At 37.8% G+C, this 19,743-nt stretch overlaps 1 protein-coding gene across 3 annotated transcripts in view; it reads right to left on the minus strand.

The window, feature by feature from the left end:
• The window catches only part of KDM4C (lysine demethylase 4C), a 284,733-nt gene that overhangs the window by 117,334 nt on the left and 147,656 nt on the right, over nt 1-19,743 (minus strand). For 2 of the 3 annotated variants that reach the window (XM_089489834.1, XM_089489853.1), the window contains exons 10-13: nt 18,610-18,803; nt 10,106-10,344; nt 8,107-8,420; nt 4,725-4,836 (exon numbers count right to left, since the gene is read on the minus strand). In XM_089489834.1, the coding sequence (XP_089345960.1) occupies nt 4,725-4,836; nt 8,107-8,420; nt 10,106-10,344; nt 18,610-18,803 (859 nt within the window). The remainder of the gene's footprint in view (nt 1-4,724; nt 4,837-8,106; nt 8,421-10,105; nt 10,345-18,609; nt 18,804-19,743) is intronic. The other variant, XM_089489843.1, reaches the window with a different exon arrangement.

Here is a 19,743-nt window from a genome sequence, read left to right on the forward strand (position 1 = left end):
GTATAACAGCAATAAACAAAAAACAAAAAACCTCTGGTGAATGGGGGCAGGATAACTGAGAAGATATGGAAAGCTTGGCCCATTCTTTATGGCCAGCATACAATTCAAAAGGAGTTATCAACCAAGAGGAGTCCCCTCATCCATGTGCAACATAAATATGCAATGGACTGTTTCAGGAAGAACAGAGCTCTCTGCCAAAACCCAATAGGCTGGTTACGATTTTTGCAGGCTACTAATTTTTGTGACACATTTACAAGGGGTTAGAACTGAGTATCATTAATGCATGTTGCCTTTTTAAAAAAATATGTAAGGTAATCCAGGGCTTTTTGATTTCATTTCCTGTTACTTACATCTATTCTTTCTTTGGGATAGATTCACCAATACACGTTTTGTGAGAAAAGGCAAGATGTAAAGAAAACGCACACATACATTTTAAAGGTCTGACTCATACATTTACAAAATGTTTCACATACATCAAGATTTAGGGGAAAACTTGTCAAAGTAAATATTTCAATCTTAATGGGATTCTTACAGATAACGCAAGAAAGTACACTAAACCAGAAGGAGAGCAACTACACACCAACATAGATAAGGGGAATGGTGAGGTTATTCAGACTTTAGCAGGAAAGAATAAATTACAATCATTTCTACAGAGTGGCCCTTCTCAGGCTTTGAAATAACCATGGCGTCTATTGGCAAAAGTTTTATCGTCTGATTTGCAGTTGCCATAACCATACCCATATACAACACATCAACACTAAAACATTTTCTCTTTCCCTTCAATAGCTAAACATATTCAACTAGGCATCTATGGCCTTGTGAAAAGACAAATATATCCAGTATAGTAGTATAGTTCAAAAATGCTGAAAATAACTGCACTATCATGAGGGAATGCATCCCCAAAATACCTCCAGTTTCTCTCACCTGGCAATATTCTTACAAGGATAACTCAAAATGAACTAGGTAATCATAATTTTCAGGCTTTTTATTTTAGTTCTAACCAAGGTTAATAGCCATTCCTAGTCACAAAACTATATAATCTCTAATTAAAAATGCAGCAATTTCACTTAACCCTCCCATATTTAAATCTTTTAATTACTTTACCAGATGGATTCTCATGTTAATATAGCCTTTTTTGTGTAAATTACTGGAACATTCTGAAACCCACTCAATCTTGTCCCCTGAAGACATGCAAATATTACATAGATATAAATCATGGCTCTAAGCTGTCTCTAATTTGAGGAGAGATTCTTAACATCTAATTGAAGTACTGTAGCTAGTGAATTTGTAGACCAGACTCCCCCTTAAAACCCCATAATAATATAGATCTATTCAATTATTCACAAAACTGAACAAGAAAAATAACGAAGGAACTTTCCCAATCAGCACAGTTTGATACAGTACTGTCCCAGTGTTCAGCAATCTTATAAACAGCTGAGAGAACGCTATAAATGAAGCACAAATAACAAGGCCAAAAAGATGGTATGTTCCAGTTATTGTTACATGGCCCCTAATTCCCCCAAAAATAACAGGACCAAGACTATATTGCTTAGTGTTTGCATTCAATGAAAGATGAGTACAGAGTTGTAACATTTCCTTTATATACAAATATAGTATACTAACAGAGCCTAGTAGATGCATGCAGACTAATGAAAATAGACAGCAAACGCTGCACAACAAAATGCCTATAAGAAAAGTATAGGCAGGACATGAGGGAACTAGTCCTCTTTCTGTGTTATTCCCCAGTAATAGCTCTTCAGGGGCATATTGTCTGATCTTAGAGGCTTCATATGCCCATCAAGTGGTCACTGTTTCCTTATCCTTTATGAGCTACATGAAATTGCTACTACCAGCTAGGACAGATTCACTTAATCAAAGGCCCTTGCATAAGTACTGAATTAGGAATTAATTAATAGGTCAACTCTAGTTGGGATTAGCCATTAGAACTGGACCTCTGAATCAGTCCAATTGCCCTTTTAAAGGTTTCTAAACTGATGGTATCACCAGTGACATCTTTGTAGCAAACTCCAAAATGCAACTACATGCTATGTGAAGAAATTCTCTTTGTCTGTCATGAACATAATAAGCTTCACTAGATGACCCCAGGTTCTAGAACAAAGAAAGAGGGGAAATTATCTCTGTCCACTTCCACTGCGTCATGCATGATTTTAAAAATGTCTATTACGTTCTCACGTTCTCCAGGTTCTGATGGATATCAATCCAAATTCCCAGCTAGCAGAAGATTATTTCCTTGATTAACTGCAATGCATTTCACACGTAGCTGCATTTGAAAATGATCTCGAAAATTCAGTCAGTCAAAACAGGATGGCTACATTGCTCATTGGGATAAACTGATATAATCACATTATGCAAGTATTTTGCCATTTCAAAGTGCTGATTTCAGGCTTTAAAGCCATGAATATCTTGAGCCCACCTTATCTGAAGAAACATATTCTCCCATATTGAGGTGTATTATTATTATTATTATTATTATTATTATCATCATCATCATTTATTTATAGAGCGCTGTAAAGTTTGCACAGACAGAATAAAATAGTAATAATGCCTATGGATTGTAGCTGAGTTACTACCATCAAGTAAGATGGAGAGAGAGAGTAGCTTTCACTCCTGGCACCTTTCCTGTGGTTTGTCTTTCACAGAGGCTTGCCTGACACAAACTTTATGGTCTTTTTTGCACTGAGTGAAGATCTTTTCAATTTCCAAATTCATTTTAAGAACTGTTTTTATTGCTTTTAGATCATACCACTTGTCTTTTTACTGCTAGTATTAATTTGGTTTTACAGGCTGTCATGTTTTTATTTTCGGTGCTGATTTTATTTTGGTTTTATTATGTGCCCAGTCCTAATCTAAAGCTTTTATATTTTATATTTCTAATGTTTTGTACACCATGCAGAGAATGTTTGTAATCAGTTGGTTTTAACCTCGGTCCCACTACCATCCAAGTCCTATGGCAACACCCTGGTTTTAGAAAACACTTTCACAGGATGTCCAGTTGGTCTCTTCTCTGTCTTCTTTCTGCCAGCAGTCAAATATCATTTTAAACAGAGAAGGGTGTGATTCTTATAGCCTCAAGGATACATACAGAAGTTTGACTAAAGAAAGCTTAATTAAGATTACAACACTGATGATGCTTATTTCTGCCCACATCCATGGAGATAAACGTAATGATAATCCATCCACCTAAGTGGGATAATGACAATAGCCTAAGTATTCAAACCAGTAATTATAGTCTCTTACCTTTAAAATGTAATTCCTGAATCATCTTTCTTTGCAGAACCCACACAGAATATACCTATAATGTATGCTTTCTTCTACATTGTTACCTAAACAGCTGTACAATTACCCCAAATTTCAGCTAATTGCCATGTACATTTGTTAAAAAAATAACAAGACTTTTTGCCACTGGTATACTTTTTTGTCCCAATATAAAGTATTAGGAGAAAAACTGTTTTTTAGTGAACTGTAACACAAGGAAACAGAAGTGATGGGCTCTCATTTTCAATAATGTGGTTTTGTGCATGTGACAGAACTGTTTCTCTCTCTGGGAGAGCAGTGCAATCCCTATGGTGATCTGGAAATAAAAGAAGCGTACATTATACCCAAACCAAGTGATACTACACATACTACAGTAATAGGTGACATAATGGAAAAGTAAGATTTGGAATAACTAAAGCAATGCTATTAATTCCACAATATTAAAATAGTGTGCTCCTTTTTATACTGTTAAGCTCTAATATAATCTCCAGAGTATTCTACTTGAACACATTGTTTTCATTTTACCCACTTTACTCTCATGTGTACACCTGCACACATTTTTAATCACACAAGTTTAATCACAAAATTTTCAGAACCAAGTTGGTGAGAAAAACCAATGTATCTGTTTTCTTTCATGTTTTAACTCAAATGCACACAAACCTCAAAGCTGACATCAAGGATGCTGGCAACCCTATTGTCATTGCCCAGAAATAAAACAATGGACAAAATGCAATGGTGTAATTCTGTGCATGAAAGACATCTACTACTTTGTTACATATGCATGCTCAAGATCCAAACAAGTTTTTTTTCCATTTCCAAAGAACATGTGTGAACTGTTGCACAAACAAAATCATGAGAACTGTTTGACTCTATCCATTGTTAACACTGTGCAAACTGTTGTATAAGATCTTATGCAGGTGTCTGCAGTTATTTTCTTTCTGTTTCTGTTTGCTTGGACCAAATAAGATCCTGCTGGATACAGAAAGGAGAACAAAATGGCAAACTGGTCCTTTGTTTGTTCTGAAACCTAGAGGTGGCCTGTTTAGCTCTACTTGCCTACATACAATAAAGTGTAATGTTCTGTGCCAAAGCTAATTGCTGAGAAATTCAACAAAGACTATCTAGTTGCCAAATGAGCTTTTATCCTCCCTGTAGTATTTAAGTGACTTCATACTGTTCTGAGCTTCTTACATGTCCCTTCTAATGCGTTTAAAGAGAAAAGAGGGTTTTAAGAGAAAAGAGGGTGGGAAAGTACCCAAAAAATACATTGCATATTCTGGAAACATGCTGAAAGCTTTTAATGCAGCTCATTTTGCAGCACTTGAGGTTTTGGCACAAAGTCAAATATCCTTGAATCTTCAGCACTGTGGAACAGTTAAAGTATATGTACATGCAGTTGTGCTGACTGAATGATGTATTATTAGAGGGGATTTTAAAAATATGCTCACCTTCATCACTTATTGCCTGCTGTTTAACTAGTGTCATAGGAGACCTAGCAGGAGGTTTACTTAGCGGATGACGCCAGCTTTTAGATGTTTTCGTTCTTTTACCTTCTGCCACCTAAAAGAGACAACATACACTTAGTTTAATTTAAGACAGACCAAAAATGCCCTAAAGGTCTGGCTTTTGTTGTAACATTTTCCAGAGGGATAGCAAAAGTCACAAAGCTCATTGTTGTTTTGTGAACAGAATGGAAAAGAGAAAGCATGCATTGCATTATACAGTTGACTTTTCCTTTCACAGATTTATGTTTCACCTCCTTCATTAGCTGTTCACTGCTATTATTATTATTATTTTTTACTAGATTTAAATGACAGTTGAAATTGAGTAGTTTAGGATGACAGCATTAAAATGGATAACAAGCAGTAAATATTCTTAAAATCAAGGAATGCTGGTCTGTTGGGGTGGTCCAATCTTTAAGATAAAAAGTCTTAAAAGAATGCAGTATCTTAAAGAAAAGATCCTCAGTGTTGAAAATCCATGCTCATAATTCTGGGCAATGTTTTGTCAATGAGGAGAAAATATAATTTGAAATTTCATTAAGAATTTGCTATGGAATCAAGATCAATACTGCAACCACCAGAATGCAAACAAGACTTAAGCAGCTAATTGGGATTTTTCCCCATCCTAAACGGAGTAGAGAGGAGTATATCTTTGGTAGTCCTTGGTAAGATTTCAAACCCTCAGGAATGGATCATAGCGTTGTTAATTTTTTTTTAAAAAAAAAATTACAAGGTTGAAGTAAACACTCGTTAATTTTAATCTGGGGCGAGTTACAGACCGCCCTCAAGGGGCCGTTTTCCCGCCACCGCCATTCGCTGCGGGGGGAAGCCCCAGCGGCCAGACCGCAAGGCTTCAAAACGCAGAAGTGGTGCCGCGAGAGGCGAAGCGCGCCCTCGCAGCATCACTTCCACCATGACATGTCTGGACGCTATGCGTCCAAGACGTCAAAATGGCAGCGCCCATGTGGATGGGCACTGCCATTAAGGACGCGCTCCACGCGTACTAGGAAGAAGGGCCATGAGGAAGGTAAGACCCTTCCTAACCCTAATACGGCCCTTCCTAACCCTAGTACGTGCAGAGCGCGTACCTTATGGCGGTCTGTAACCCGCCTTAGAATCCCCTAGGATTCTGGGATAAAGGCAGGATATAAATTAAATATAATAAACTCAGGTTATAGAATCATAGAATCATAGAATTGGAAGAGACCACAAGGGCCATCCAGTCCAACCCCCTGCCATGCAGGAACTCTCAAATAAATAAATAAAATTAGTTAATTAGTTAATTAAAGCAAATTTTGGCAGAAACATTTCCCCAGTATATTTTCAAGTTGCTTTTTATAATGGTGTTGATCAAATGTAGAGATGTCTTTATTTCATTAATGCTGAGATTTCCACGATTGTAGAAAATATCATCAACATTCTAATGTTGGGGATTTTGCAAGCCGGTCCAAACTCTGTTCATCACACAGGATGGCTAAATATCCATCAACATTAGGCAACAATTTAAATATTCTATTTCATTTGCTAGGATACTCATATAGCTTGGAATTAATGAGAGTGACAGTGCCTGATACAGAATGGAATACTCCATTAGTATCCTGCAGCTGTCATACAGTTCCTGAGGCAGGCAGCTCTGGCCACTCAAGGAAGCAGGACTCTAACTTGGAAGGATCATTAGCCTAATGCAGTACAGCTGCTCTTATGATTAAAAAATACGGTGGTTTCATTAAACGAAGCAAGGTAGCTGTGCAGAAGGTCAGAGAGGCAGAGATTTTTCAGTAACGTCCCTATAAGATGTTTGTATGCAACTACAAGACAGACACAGCATGCAAACATATTGGAAAATATTTGAAAACCCACTTAGGAATAGCTAAAAAGTACCCAAGCAAATGAATTAAACATAAGCTGTAATGCAGAATCTCACCACTGAGAAGATGTTTATTAGCACTTTATATTAAAACAGAAGGATTGGCTTTGGGACTGTTAAATTTCATCTCTCTGTAAAACAATGATGAGTTTGCTATTTATGTCAGTAAAAGGGCAAGTGCTGCTTTATTCTTAGCTCTAAAGTACATTTTTCAGTCTCTTAGGAACATCTGGCAATCCAAAATGGGCTGCTCTCTGCATGTGCCAAAAGCAGATTCAGCCTCCATGTTTGTGAATGCAGCTATGCTATTATTTCTTGGAGTCTCATTGACATGAATGTTTACAATCAAAATATCAAAAATATAGATGTTTTATAGAAGTTGATAAGATATCTTATAAGATAAAAATAACAGGATTGTTTGATGTAATTGCTAAGAGGATAAACTACAAAATCACCACTTCAAAAAATCACACTTGAACCGCACACACACAGAGGTGCAAAATATGTGTGTTATAATGCTGATCTGTTTGGCAGAACTCCTGTAAATATCACTGACATATTTTATAATAAAATCAGTAAATACTGTAAAGCACAAAAATGCTAAGTATATTATTATTATTATTATTATGCTTTATTATTAGCTCCAACTGCCTGCCTGAAAGAAGGTAAGCCCTCCCTTCATCCTCCATCTTGAGGGAGAGAGAGGCAGGCTAGCTCCAACTGCCTGCCTGGAAGAAGGAAAGCCCTCCCTTCATCCACCATCTTGAGGGAGAGAGAGGCAGGCTAGGTCCAAGAAGCCAAGTTCTCCCTCCAGTCCATCTGCCTTGGTCCAGGCCTCAGAGGTTGAGAAGAACTGCTGGACCTCATCCCCTTTCCCACCACCACTCCATTCTCCTTTTGTGTCGTGTCTTTTTAGATTGTAAGCCTGAGGGCAGGGAACCGTCTAATTAAAAAGATTATATGTACAGCGCTGTGTAAATTTACAGCACTTTATAAATAAAGGTTAATTATTATTATTATTATTATTATTATTATTATTATTATTATTATTATTATTATTTATATAGTGCTGTAGATTTGAACTATGTGAATTCCCATAACTAGCCATAGACAGTCCAAGATTCCAACCAGCTCAAAAATATACCAATAGAAAGGTTATATTAAATAATCCAAACAGTGGGTTTCCTTGATGAATACAAGACTTTCCTCTCTGACCTATCTAAAACCAAATAATTCAGGAGGTTACTGAAAGGATCAAATGAGATAGAATGGCAAGGTGCATTTCACACTTAACTATAAAGCAGGATAATGAAAAGAACTGTAGATAATATTAACATTATCTCAGTATTCTGTATCAATACCTAAAAATCCAGGGCCAATTCATGAAATTCTCAATGCAGTCTAAGAAACAAACAATGAATTTATTATGTGCTCAAATAATTTTAATTTCCCCTTTCTTACTAGTGATACTTCTCCAGGTTCCAGGCCATTTCCATTGCTGTCAGCATCACTGGTATCATCATCTTCTGTAAAGATACTACTAGTTTCTTCTTTCTCTATACTTTCACCTTCAGAAGAAGCATACTCAAGAGTCTTTCTTGAAGAAGTTGAAGTTTTTAAATCTTCCTGATTACAGCTAGCAGATGAAAGCAAAGCCAGCGCAGATTCCTGAGAACAAAAGTGCACAAAGCCAGAGTCTCCTTTCTCTTCATTTTCAATTTGTACTTTTTCAGTTACAGAACGATGACTTAGAGGTGAGCTTGAAGAGTGATGACCTAAAAGGACAAAATTCCAACATGAAGGCAATGCAGGTATTTTTAAGAAATGTTTTGATCATGTAACAAAAAAAGGTATTTTTGGAGACACTTCCAACTTGAATAGCAAAAAACCAAATTAAAACAAAATGATGTCCCAAATACAATAAACTTTTTAAAAATATTATAAAATGGAATCAATCCCACCTTAAAATGACAATAATCATGAAAGAGCAGCAATACTCAGTGGACTAAATTATGTAATTTTTTCACAAGTTTTGCCATTCCATAAAAACTTTTGGAGCTCATAAGTGAACCAATGAAGCAATTATGCAAGCAATCCCCCATGGATATGTTGTATTGGAGCTGTGTGTTCATGGGACTGCAAGTTTTTTGACAAGATTCAGCACTCATTTCACTGATGAAACCGTTTATTCTTTCTTGCCTTTGCAAGTTTCCCCACCTCTCAAAATTTGCTCATACAGAGGATTTGAAGAGGGAGAGATGAATGTCCTGCCATGCCAGTAGACATCCATTGGTGTATCATATGTTTCAGGGATTTGGTCTGAACCACAATTTAGTTGCAACTAGAGTAGACCTACTGATGCAATTGCTGAATAGTGAATCAACACAGAGGTAAATCCTACTGATTCGGTGCATCTACTATAGTAGGAACAACAATAGGATTCAAACCTTTGTTTCCACCCAACTTATCTGTTTCTAGTTATTAGATTTCTAGACCCAGGGGAACAACCTCAAAAAACAGACGAGTTTTCTTATCATACCAGAACATCAATTTATACATGTCTGCACAAGGACAACATATGTTCTGTTCAAAGATTTTTGCTTACAGCACTCATGGTGCTATTTTTTAAGGATTGTTGTAACCAATAGATCCTTTAAAATGTCTACAATTTTCCCCTTTAAAATGATAAAGAATCTTAATTATGATTTAATGGTATGATTCACTGCTGGTCACTAAAAGACCATTTCCATTTGCAGAACTCTGATAGAACTGTTTCTTTTCCCCTGAACTAGTCTGGGAAACCCTCAGCCCAAGTTTTTGAGTGGCACAGAGGATGTAAGTATGGAAGGAGAAAGAAAAATTTCTCCTAATACAATACAAAACTGAGTTTAGGTCCATTTACAGTATTTTATACAGAAACATGAACTACATGGTTACCTATCTCTAAGTGTCCAGGAAAACATGAGATAATATCTAAATCCCAAAGTAAATAGGTATGTACTTCAGAAAGTGCCAACAATTGTATTGGAGCAATATTACAGTATCAACATACCTCTCAGAATACACAGATCTCATCTTAATTTGGAAGCAGTCAGTCCTGGATAGTACTTTAATGGAAGACCACTGGTTAATACCAGGGAACTCTAAGTAAGAAATTATGTCTTCGTGAAACTCAGGAGAGCCACTGTTAGTCAGAGTTGACAATATTGGGCCACATGGGCCAACGATCTGACCCAGTCAAAGAAAATGTTTATGTTCCTATGTAACAACACTGTTAGACAACTGGTCATATCACAATTTGCTTTATATTCTACAGTGCTCTCAATGTTCATGGCTGTATAAGAGAACGATAACAGTCTCCAAGGAATTGTACAAGGTGTAGCGTCTCACTTGCAGATTTATAGGATCACAGTATCAACTGCCTACAAATTCTTTGGGAAATAAATATCATGCATCTCACCCGAGACCTCTTTGTTATCCAATAAATTCTGATCTATCTGTATCCTGCTTGCGTCTTGTTCTTCCCCAGAAGGCACTCCAGTGTTTACTGGCTTTACTTTTTCTGATGGCTTTTCTTTGACCTTGAAGCTATCTGTAGTTGCTTCAGTGGCTGTGATTTCTGTACCAACTACTATGGTTGATACCTTCTTGTCCTCTGGAGTTTTAAGCTTTTTTGATCGTGATCGGGTGTGCTGGAAGCTGTTATAAGAGATACTGCTGTCAGAACAGACCGTCTGGCTGGGGTAAGATAAAATATCTACCAATATAAATGTCCCTTTCACCTGCTTAAAGAAATAAAAAAAACTGACAATTTTTCATCTTTTTGTGCAGAGATGGTGTTTACAATTTATTAAGCAATAGATTAAGAATTGATTGAATTTAACCTTCAAATTTGTTATAACAGCTCTTAAAAACCAAGTTATTAAACTAAAATGACCTCAAGTAACTCATCTGTAATGCACTTGAGTTGTTAGTCTTTTTCAATCCTAAATGCTTTACCATGCAACTGGCTTTGGGATGTCCATTAACTATTTCCCAATTGCATTAAATTGTGAAAATGATGCTAAAATACAAAAGTGTTTAAAACATTTTGATTAATCACTTTAATGTAACCTTATTTACCAAATAAATAAATAAATAAATTTCAACAGTTTGTAATAACCACTTTAGTAGCAGCCACCAGAATCTGAAAGAAAGAAAATTATAACTGCTGCTTTGCATCTAAGACTGCAGAGATGAGGTGGGGTTGTCTTTTGTAAAGAGAGGAGATGCTCTATCTGATGATAATGGCCATCGTGGCACAGCAGGCACCAGGGGAAGGAGCATGGAGGGCTTAAAAATTCTCCTCAGTGCCAGCCTCTTTGTCTGCTTACACTCAGCAGGCCACAGCATCAGGGTCAGGTAGGAATTTTTGGCCCATCATTACTGGGAGAATTGGCTAAGAGTGGGGTCTTAATTCTGAATTTGATCATTTAGTGGTTAGTATGGGAAACAGTAAAAGGTATCAGTGGGCACCCATTGGGCATCTTTTAGTAAAAGGAGGTTCCCTAGGGTCTGCGGGGGGAAGGGGAATAATCTCTGGGAATAGGCCAGGATGGGGTCTGGGGAGGACTTTCTGGTCATAATGACCGGCCAACTGGAGGCACTGGATGCACTGGATCATACATGATGGCATTAGGGCTTGGCATGCTTGACCTTGATGGCTGAAGAGGAGGTTGAGGAAGAAACAATCCCGGCCTCAGCTGAATTCTCACTGAAGGTTAGAGGGTTTAAAAGGTTTTAATAAAGTAGCCTTAGTTTAACCTATCACTTGTGTCTTGACTATTTCTGAGTGGGAGGGTAACACATGTTCAAGAAGCTATAGCTACTGCAGATTATAACATGTTCGCAATATTTAGCTATCAAGATAAAACACAAACAAAAGAAGGACAAAGGTAACAACATTGTGAAAAACATTGAAATTCTGTGCTGCCATATGTTAATCCAGTACACAAACTGGATTTATTGTTTTATTTATATGCCATCCTCTGATGGCATATAAAGGGACTGAAGGCAGCTCACAGAAGGAAATCAATTAAAATCTATCTATACAATTTTATGAACAATTAAAACTGTCACAATTAAAACAATATAAAATCGTTAAAAACATACAAAAAGTTAAAAAAATAAATAAAACTCACAACTCAGTTTAAAAAGCTCTTTGGTACAGTTACATATTATAAGTCTACTTAAAAAAAAATGCCTGCTGTTATTCTGCAAATATGTCAGAATAACATCTATAAGTGCCTGCACTTATGCAGAGTGTCATCCAAAACAGATCCAACTAAAGACAATTTGGAAGATAGAGGGTCTTGAAACTTCTCATTTTTAAAAGAATATATGGAATGACTATCCCTTCTAAACCCAGTATGTAAAGGGATCTTGTAGCATTTTTGAGACTCTAAACCCAGTGAGCATGTAAATAAACAAGATTCTGTGAATGGGACCCTTTGGCTTTTGGCTTTTGGTCTCACCTGTGCTAACAGTAATCATTATCTGGATCTTATAGACTGCATTTAAAGTTCTACAGCAGAAATGTTGAAATTCTCTACAATAATCTCTTTCCAAAGCAGTGCTCACCACACCCTGTCACCTAAAACACTGACATTATCACCTCAGTATTATCCTTCAGTTGGTATTTCTGTAGTTATGGGAACCTCTCTGGAAAGCATATTATTCCCAAAATCAATGTTATCATTTTTTTTCTTTGACATATAACAGGAGAGGTGAAACTGAACAAACATTTTATCTTCATTTGGGGGACATGCATCTCCTGCTGTGTTTGCGCTTCTGCCAAGTCTACTAATTAAATAGCACAGAAATGCATCTACTGATTTAGCTTAGCGAATAAATTCAGTGCATGCACTCATCTGATAAAACTTTCAACATAATTACTATAATGTCTCCATTTTTAATTTTAACTTTTAAATTGGTTATCCAGATAAATAAGGGTTGTACTGACAAGGAAATAATTTCTCTGCCAAGTGCAAATGGCAGTTGTATAATAAAGATGCCAAATTCTGTAGCAATGCAAGAGCCTCATCGTACAATTATGCAGCATACATATTAAAATTCAAAGTTTCTCAAGTTGTAAATGCAACTATATATGTGAACATGTTTAGTAGTTGTGGATAGATGGGTTAAGTCTCATAATTAAGACCTGGATAACACAAAAAGTTCATAAAAATATACAACAAAAAATTAATGTACTGCATCAAGTTATTTTATAGGTTCTGTAGACTTGCTGCATGCGCCTATGGGCTCTAAGGACACCCATACAGGGTAATCATCAGTCCTGTTCTCTTTCCTGCTTTGCCAGTTGCCTTATTCAATGCACACACTTTGCAAGAAATTATGGAAAAATGGGGCAGGGGACTGAAGCAATTCCACAGGAGCATACAGCTAGAAAGGCCACCTGCTTCAACCTCTTATTACAAGGCAGTACTACACACAGCAAGCAACACAGAAGGGCCAATTTAGACAATCAGTTATTACATAAGAATGACTAGAGGAAACATTTGGGTGATATTGTTCAGACTGACATAAGAAATAATGCTTTCTTAATGTCAAATTTGGCGATCAGCTTCTGAAAGGGGAAAAAAGGTAGTTTAATATCTCCTGTGGAAAGGTCTGTTGGGATAATCAGTACAGCAGTATTGCAATGTCTTATAACTACCAAGACATTTTAAACAGTTTGTATGTTAAAAAAGCAAAACAAAAAACAAACCTATAATGATTCTTGCCCTTTCTTAGAGGTACTGTATCTACTATAAGAGCTTGGCACCACAAATCCATTATTTTTTTATTTTTATTATTTTTTTGGTAGGGATGTAATGCTTCACCAAGTATCTTCTTGAAGGCTGTAATAGGTAATTTCAGAAATTTGTTTTCCACTACAAGAAAGTTTTTGAAAACCACACAGTTTTAATAGTTTTTTGTGGGTTTTCTGGGCTATGTGACCATGTTCTAGAAGAGTTTCTTCCTGACGTTTCGCCAGCATCTGTGCCTGGCATCTTCAGAAAAATGCTGAAATGCTGTTTTCTGCACTGAAAATACTGTTTTCAATGCAAATCAACCTTGTATGACTTACACAGAACAAATCCCCAATTATAGGGGTTTTTTTCTGCACAGAAATTCTATTTGCTCAGGAATTAATATTTCTGCATTAAAATATTACCATGCACAAAATGCTGTTTCCTCTGCTGAAAATGCTGTTTTCTGCATAAAACAACCACAAGCAAATTTTATGCAGAATAAATCCTGAAATGCAAAGGTTCTCATCAATCCAGGATGTTTCTCATCAGGGTTTCCCGAATCAAAAAACATGGGTTTTGATGATTTTTCAAATATTTTAGAATATTCTTTCTATCCTAGTTTTCTGGTGAGCAGCTTTCACCTGTATCTATGGAAGCTACAGAGGCTACAATATCTGTTTTATCACATTTGCATGTGCCTGAACTGGGGGATTTACGCCCGAAACACACAGGCCAAATGAAGCAGCTTCCAGCCATGTTGGGACATAGCATTCAGATGACATACACCCCAAACATGGCCAGAAGCCATCCTGATGTCATGCCATCCAGGAATAACTGGGTCAAGAAGGAGTGGATAGGATCCACTCCTTCCAGCAGCCCGGTTCAGGACTGTGGCAGTGGAACAGATAGGGGCCAAGCATGTGCAGTTTCCCTGGGGTGGCTGCACACTGCTCTTTTGGGCCCATCTGTTTCATGCCTAAAACAAACTAGAGTTATGTTTTAACATATGCTAGGTATTAAAATGTGATTGTTTACACATGGCACACATTCAGAACATGCCAAGTGGCCCTACCAATTATTGGAAAGGAGAAGAAATTTGAAGCCACAGTTGCAATCCCATCGTCTTAATATCATGAAGACCAAGTGATAAGTCATCTAGAGAGCTAAGGCAGCCAGTCCATAGGCTTTTCTCCCCATACTATCATGTCTCTTAAGCTTCTTCTCAGCTGGTACCAACAAGATCCTCTTACCAGAGGAAGAGACAACTATTACAGAATTCACTTCAGGATGATGTAGCAAAACCTCACACCTCTCATCTTGGATACATTGAATATGTTCTCAAGGCATCTAAAGGACATTTGTAAGGATGGTGGTTTTTCCCCAAAACGACTTTACTGAAAACATCAGTAATGGAAGAAAAGTGAGAGCTACTGGTGCACTAGTGGTGGACTGAACAACAGAAAAAAGTGGATCAGCTGGCTGTTGTAGTTCTTGTTTATATGTAACCTGAAGGCACTTGACCATGCAAATGAGAATATCTGAGTGTGCTCTGTAGTCCACAGTACCATAGGATGGGCAGAGGTACTCTAAGAGAACTCCTAAAGATGAGGAGCAGAGCTGAACTGACACAGTGGCTGATGACTCAGATCCAAAGTCCTCATCAATGGGAGAGCAGTCCTGTAGTGAATCAGTAAAAGACTGGACAAATAAGATGGTGATACAGCTTGAAAACATATTGGGATGATGGATGGTATGGAAATCAACAATGAGGTCACTACAATTGTTGATGACACAAACAGTGTCAGTGAGGGCACTGATACAGTTGATAACAATCCTGGAAGATTGGAAGAGTCCTTCCTTTGAAAAATTATTGGTGATGGCAGGCTCCATAATCAGCAGTAATAATGATGATGATGCAGCTACAGAGAGATAGTCATGATGGTGAGTCCTGGAACAGTACCAACACTCACACTTTCTCAATGGTGGACTGTGAGAGCACTCATAATACTCTTCCTCTGGAAGGTAAGTGTAATAATAGTGAAACCCTTGTCTATCCTGGTACCATGGGGGAGACCTGGATTCCTTAAAGAAGGATCTGCACTCCCATAGTGATCAATGATGAGAATGTGAATTGTCTGGTGAAGAATCATAATAATGCTCCCAGCTATCCATCCTATGTCAATTGTGGCAATACCTGCAAGCTTCCCTGAAATAGTATTGTGAGCAAGGAACATGGCTAGCTCTGATCCTTGCTCACACTGAATTCGGCTGGTGTACATCAACTACGGGAGTGGGACTAACAAAATAACTCAAGATGCGTGATGGAATGACTTTCTCCTAACAGCATGATTTTGCCTGCAGAGACTCTTCCCTCACCTCTCCTGCATGTCCTGTGTCTCTTTCTGAGGTCCTGGAGAAAGTTTCAGATCAAAAAGATGAGACAGAGGTAACAATGGGTCTGATGATGTTGAGGATGACATCTACTGATGACTGCTTCTTTTTCCTTTTCTTCTTCCCAGGCTTGTCTTATTGCAGCTTTTTGTTGACTGACAAGACTTTGTGGATGACTTTGGCTCAATGCAAGTGGTGTCATTGGTGGTACCATCTGGATTAGTAATCTGTATCATTTACAGTGATGAAGCTGCCATATTGATGAGTTTCGAAGTAGAACTGCCATCCACAGACAAGAACATCTGAAGTACATCCAGTATAGATGGGGTTAGACATTGAAGTTAACAGCTTCCCTGAATGAGCAGCAGATTCCCAGATGAATGATATAATCACACGGCTTTATTTCTGTTTTGCTTGCAAAGTAAAGCTAAGGCTGATCTGATGAGTAATAGCATTATGGAACACACTCCAACAAAGAAGGCATTTAGCATGCCCATCAACCAAGGAAATCGTCCTGGTATACAAAGGATACTTCTGAAGTGAGGCTGTGAGGCCATAGGCTTCCTAGGGGTCCATTTGTCCACCATGCTTGCCTTGATGACCGGTCAAAGAACAAATGTTATAAAATTCTGTTTGTTAAGGGAATAGGAGCCTTTTGTGCTGCTCAGTAGAAAAATTAGGTAGAGGTCAAAAGAAAACAAATAGAGGCGAGTCAAGATGTGCTAATACTATAGCAGAGCCAAGAGAACTAAGGAAATGGTGGTTGCAGCATACATGTTAAGGAGACAGAGCAGATCTAGCATCAAAAATCTTGCTAGCTAGAAGTTTCCAGATAGTGACTCTGTCCAGGCACAAGACCCATATGTGTGATGCACAGAAACCACAAAGAAAAGTACTACAATGCTATGACAAAACAGGTGAGCTGACTCTGCTGACATAAAATAGCAAGTATACAAAATTTAGAAAAAAGGAATTTTGATAAAGCATTCCTATTTTACATTAACCACGGTTTGCCACTTCATTTGAAAGAGCCAAAACAGACAGGAGGAAGGGGCAGCTTGAAGACACCCCTTCCGAAGACGGATTGAGGCTGCAGCCACCTCAGACCATGGCCCCAATCCACCTTGGACCCACCCAAAAAAGGAGCGGCAAAGATCCACTCCTTTTTTGGGTGACAAAAGCCACCTTTTCACATTCTGTCACGCCCCCATGGCAGCTTCAGGACAGTCCAGTGGCATGTGGCACTTAAATGCATCACCGCAGAGTGCAATGAAGCCACCCACATCTGGGCAGCCAGGTGACTTCAAGATGTCTTGAGGGCATTTGGCATCTAAACACCAGACCCCAAGTTGTTGGAAAGCTAGCTTTTAGAGCCGTTCTGTTGCGGCTCTCACTTCAAAAAGTCCATTTGTTTCAACAAAACATAATTAACCAGAGTTTAAGGTTCTGACATGTTACACTATAATTAACGTAAAACAAAGTTTTCAAACTGTTCTTCCCACATGATGGAGAAGGGAGGGTGAGTATGTGACCCAAAGACTTGCTGAAGCTTGTTTTTCAAATACTAAATCGTACAGATAAGGCCACTGTGTTGTTTTAGTACACAAATACTGCTTGGAGGGAAAGGACCTATTAAAGTATCAGCTTAGATATTTGGCTTATTTACCTTTGTTAGACGAAATGCTGCAGTGCTAGCCAGTTTGCAGTGTGGGGGGGGGTGAGTTTCCAAAAAGGCATCATATATCTAGTCACATATGTTTAAGGTACTTTTTTATATCAAAAAGAGACTCTGATCTAACAGAAGAATACAATAAAAGGCTAAAATGTGAAAAGGGGCAAAGGAAAACATGCAATTTTTGTCTTGGAAAAAATTGTCAGGATAAATATTAGGGCCTCCTCTACTGCTTTTTAACATCAGAAGTGATGTTAAAGAGATATCTGGCCTCGATTAAGAAATAACAGGTTAAGAAAATAAAAATATTTAGATGTATCATCTCAACTACATCTGTTGTCCTGAGTTTAAAAATCCATAAAGCAAATTAGCATGGAATGGGGCAATATTATTCTCTTATCTTAAATACACAATGTACCTCCTCAGAATGTGCTCAGTTGGGGAAAAGTGGTAAAATGTGGACAAAGATCAGGGCAACATTGGAGTACTAACTAGGAAAACATGCACCAACAAACTGCATGAAGAGTTTCAGTATGATAACTTCAAATCTGCTGTTGAACTATGACATAAACCAGGAATTAGCAGTGGCTTCTAAACATTCTGCCAACTAGTATCTGCCTGTGTACAGCAATGTGGCCAGAGGCTACACAACTCTCAAGAATGAATAAGTGAAGATTTTGTAGCATTTGGAAACTTCCTTGCAATATCTAGAAGCTAGCATTTCACCAAGCACTCCCCAGTGCTTCTTTTCTTAGTGCAAAACAAAACTGGAATTCAACAAGAAATGCCTATCCTCATAAAGGGATAATAACAAATACTATATTAATGCTCAGAGCTCCATGTATGTAAGTTTCAGTAATGTATTCTCATTAAACATTTTTAAAAATGGATGTTTCTTCAATGGGTATTATCATTATGAAATATGACTCTTGCCCTCAAGCTCATTGCTAGATTTTTAGAAGACACAAATTAACTGTGACTAAAATAAATGAAACAGCTCAAATGAAATGTCAGAGGGATGGGTATGGGAGGATGAGAAGCACTGAAAAGAACAGAAATCACAGAATATTTTAACTTCAGCTATATGGAATGCAAAACATTCATTACCACCTGGATGTTCTCTTTGTTTTTCTTCTTCTCTGCAACCAGGCCTTTACCTCAGGTGTCGTTTCAGGGGTGGGCTTTGTATGATCAATGGTGTACAAATCCTTTCCTTGTTTCCACAGCTGGTATCTGTCTGGCTGAAATTTTCTTACAAAGATATCCATTGATATAGTTACCATGTCTTTCCTGCAGGTACACTGGGGGAGAAAGTAGATGAGTATATAAAAAAAAGTTCATAGATAAGGAAAAAATTCAAATAAATCTATAAAAGCAATCCACAGAATAATTACTCACTCTGTGTGTGTGTGTGTGTGTGTGTACAAGTTCCAATACCTGGCTTAATCAATAGAAATAATGTAATACTTGTAAACCTGCATAAAATGTCAAAAACAATCACTTCATGATAAAAGCAAATCAAAACTCAACATTCTAGCATCTATTTATTGTGATTAAAACCAGTATGTCTGTTTTCTGTAATTTGGTATCTCTGTTTAAACATAAATTACATGTAATCCTGTAAAACTGCTACCAGTATCTCTTTTTCAGCTTTAATTTCAAGGTTCTGCAGGACAAAGGCTAATTCACATGAAGTTATTCATCATTCTCTTGCACCTTACTGCTGAAACAGTAACAGTACATCTTGATTTAGGGGATTATCGCACTACACTCTTAAAACGCTTCTAGGTCGCTTTAACTGCTCTGACTGCCTCCTACTGCATTTTGGGGTTTGTAGTTCAGTGAGGTTTAAGAGCTCTCTGGCTGAATATTCTAAATGCCCCTTCCTAAACTACAAGTCCCAGAATGCAACAGGAGGTAGCCAAAGCAGTTAAACAGTATAAGAGAAATCCCACGTACTGTATACTGGAGCCCCGTTAAAAATAATGGAGCTCGTGGCTCGCACCACAGGAACGTGCCCCATTTCTTCTTCCGGGGCGCGCCATGGCTTTTTCCGGTACAGCTTTCAGCATATGCTGAAAGCCACTTATATCACACCTGCGTGTGACGCAGGCACACTGTATAATATAGGCCAAAACAGGTATGGATGGGGGCACTCAAAAAGCCTACAATTCTTCACATACATCACAATAATTGATTATAATCAGCAACAAAAAATAGGCCTGGACCAATATGTTCTGC

The sequence above is a fragment of the Sceloporus occidentalis genome, unplaced genomic scaffold (assembly GCF_023333645.1).
Source record: "Sceloporus occidentalis isolate IW3139 unplaced genomic scaffold, rSceOcc1.0.p SCAF_1, whole genome shotgun sequence".
Classification (NCBI taxonomy): Eukaryota; Metazoa; Chordata; class Lepidosauria; order Squamata; family Phrynosomatidae; genus Sceloporus; species Sceloporus occidentalis.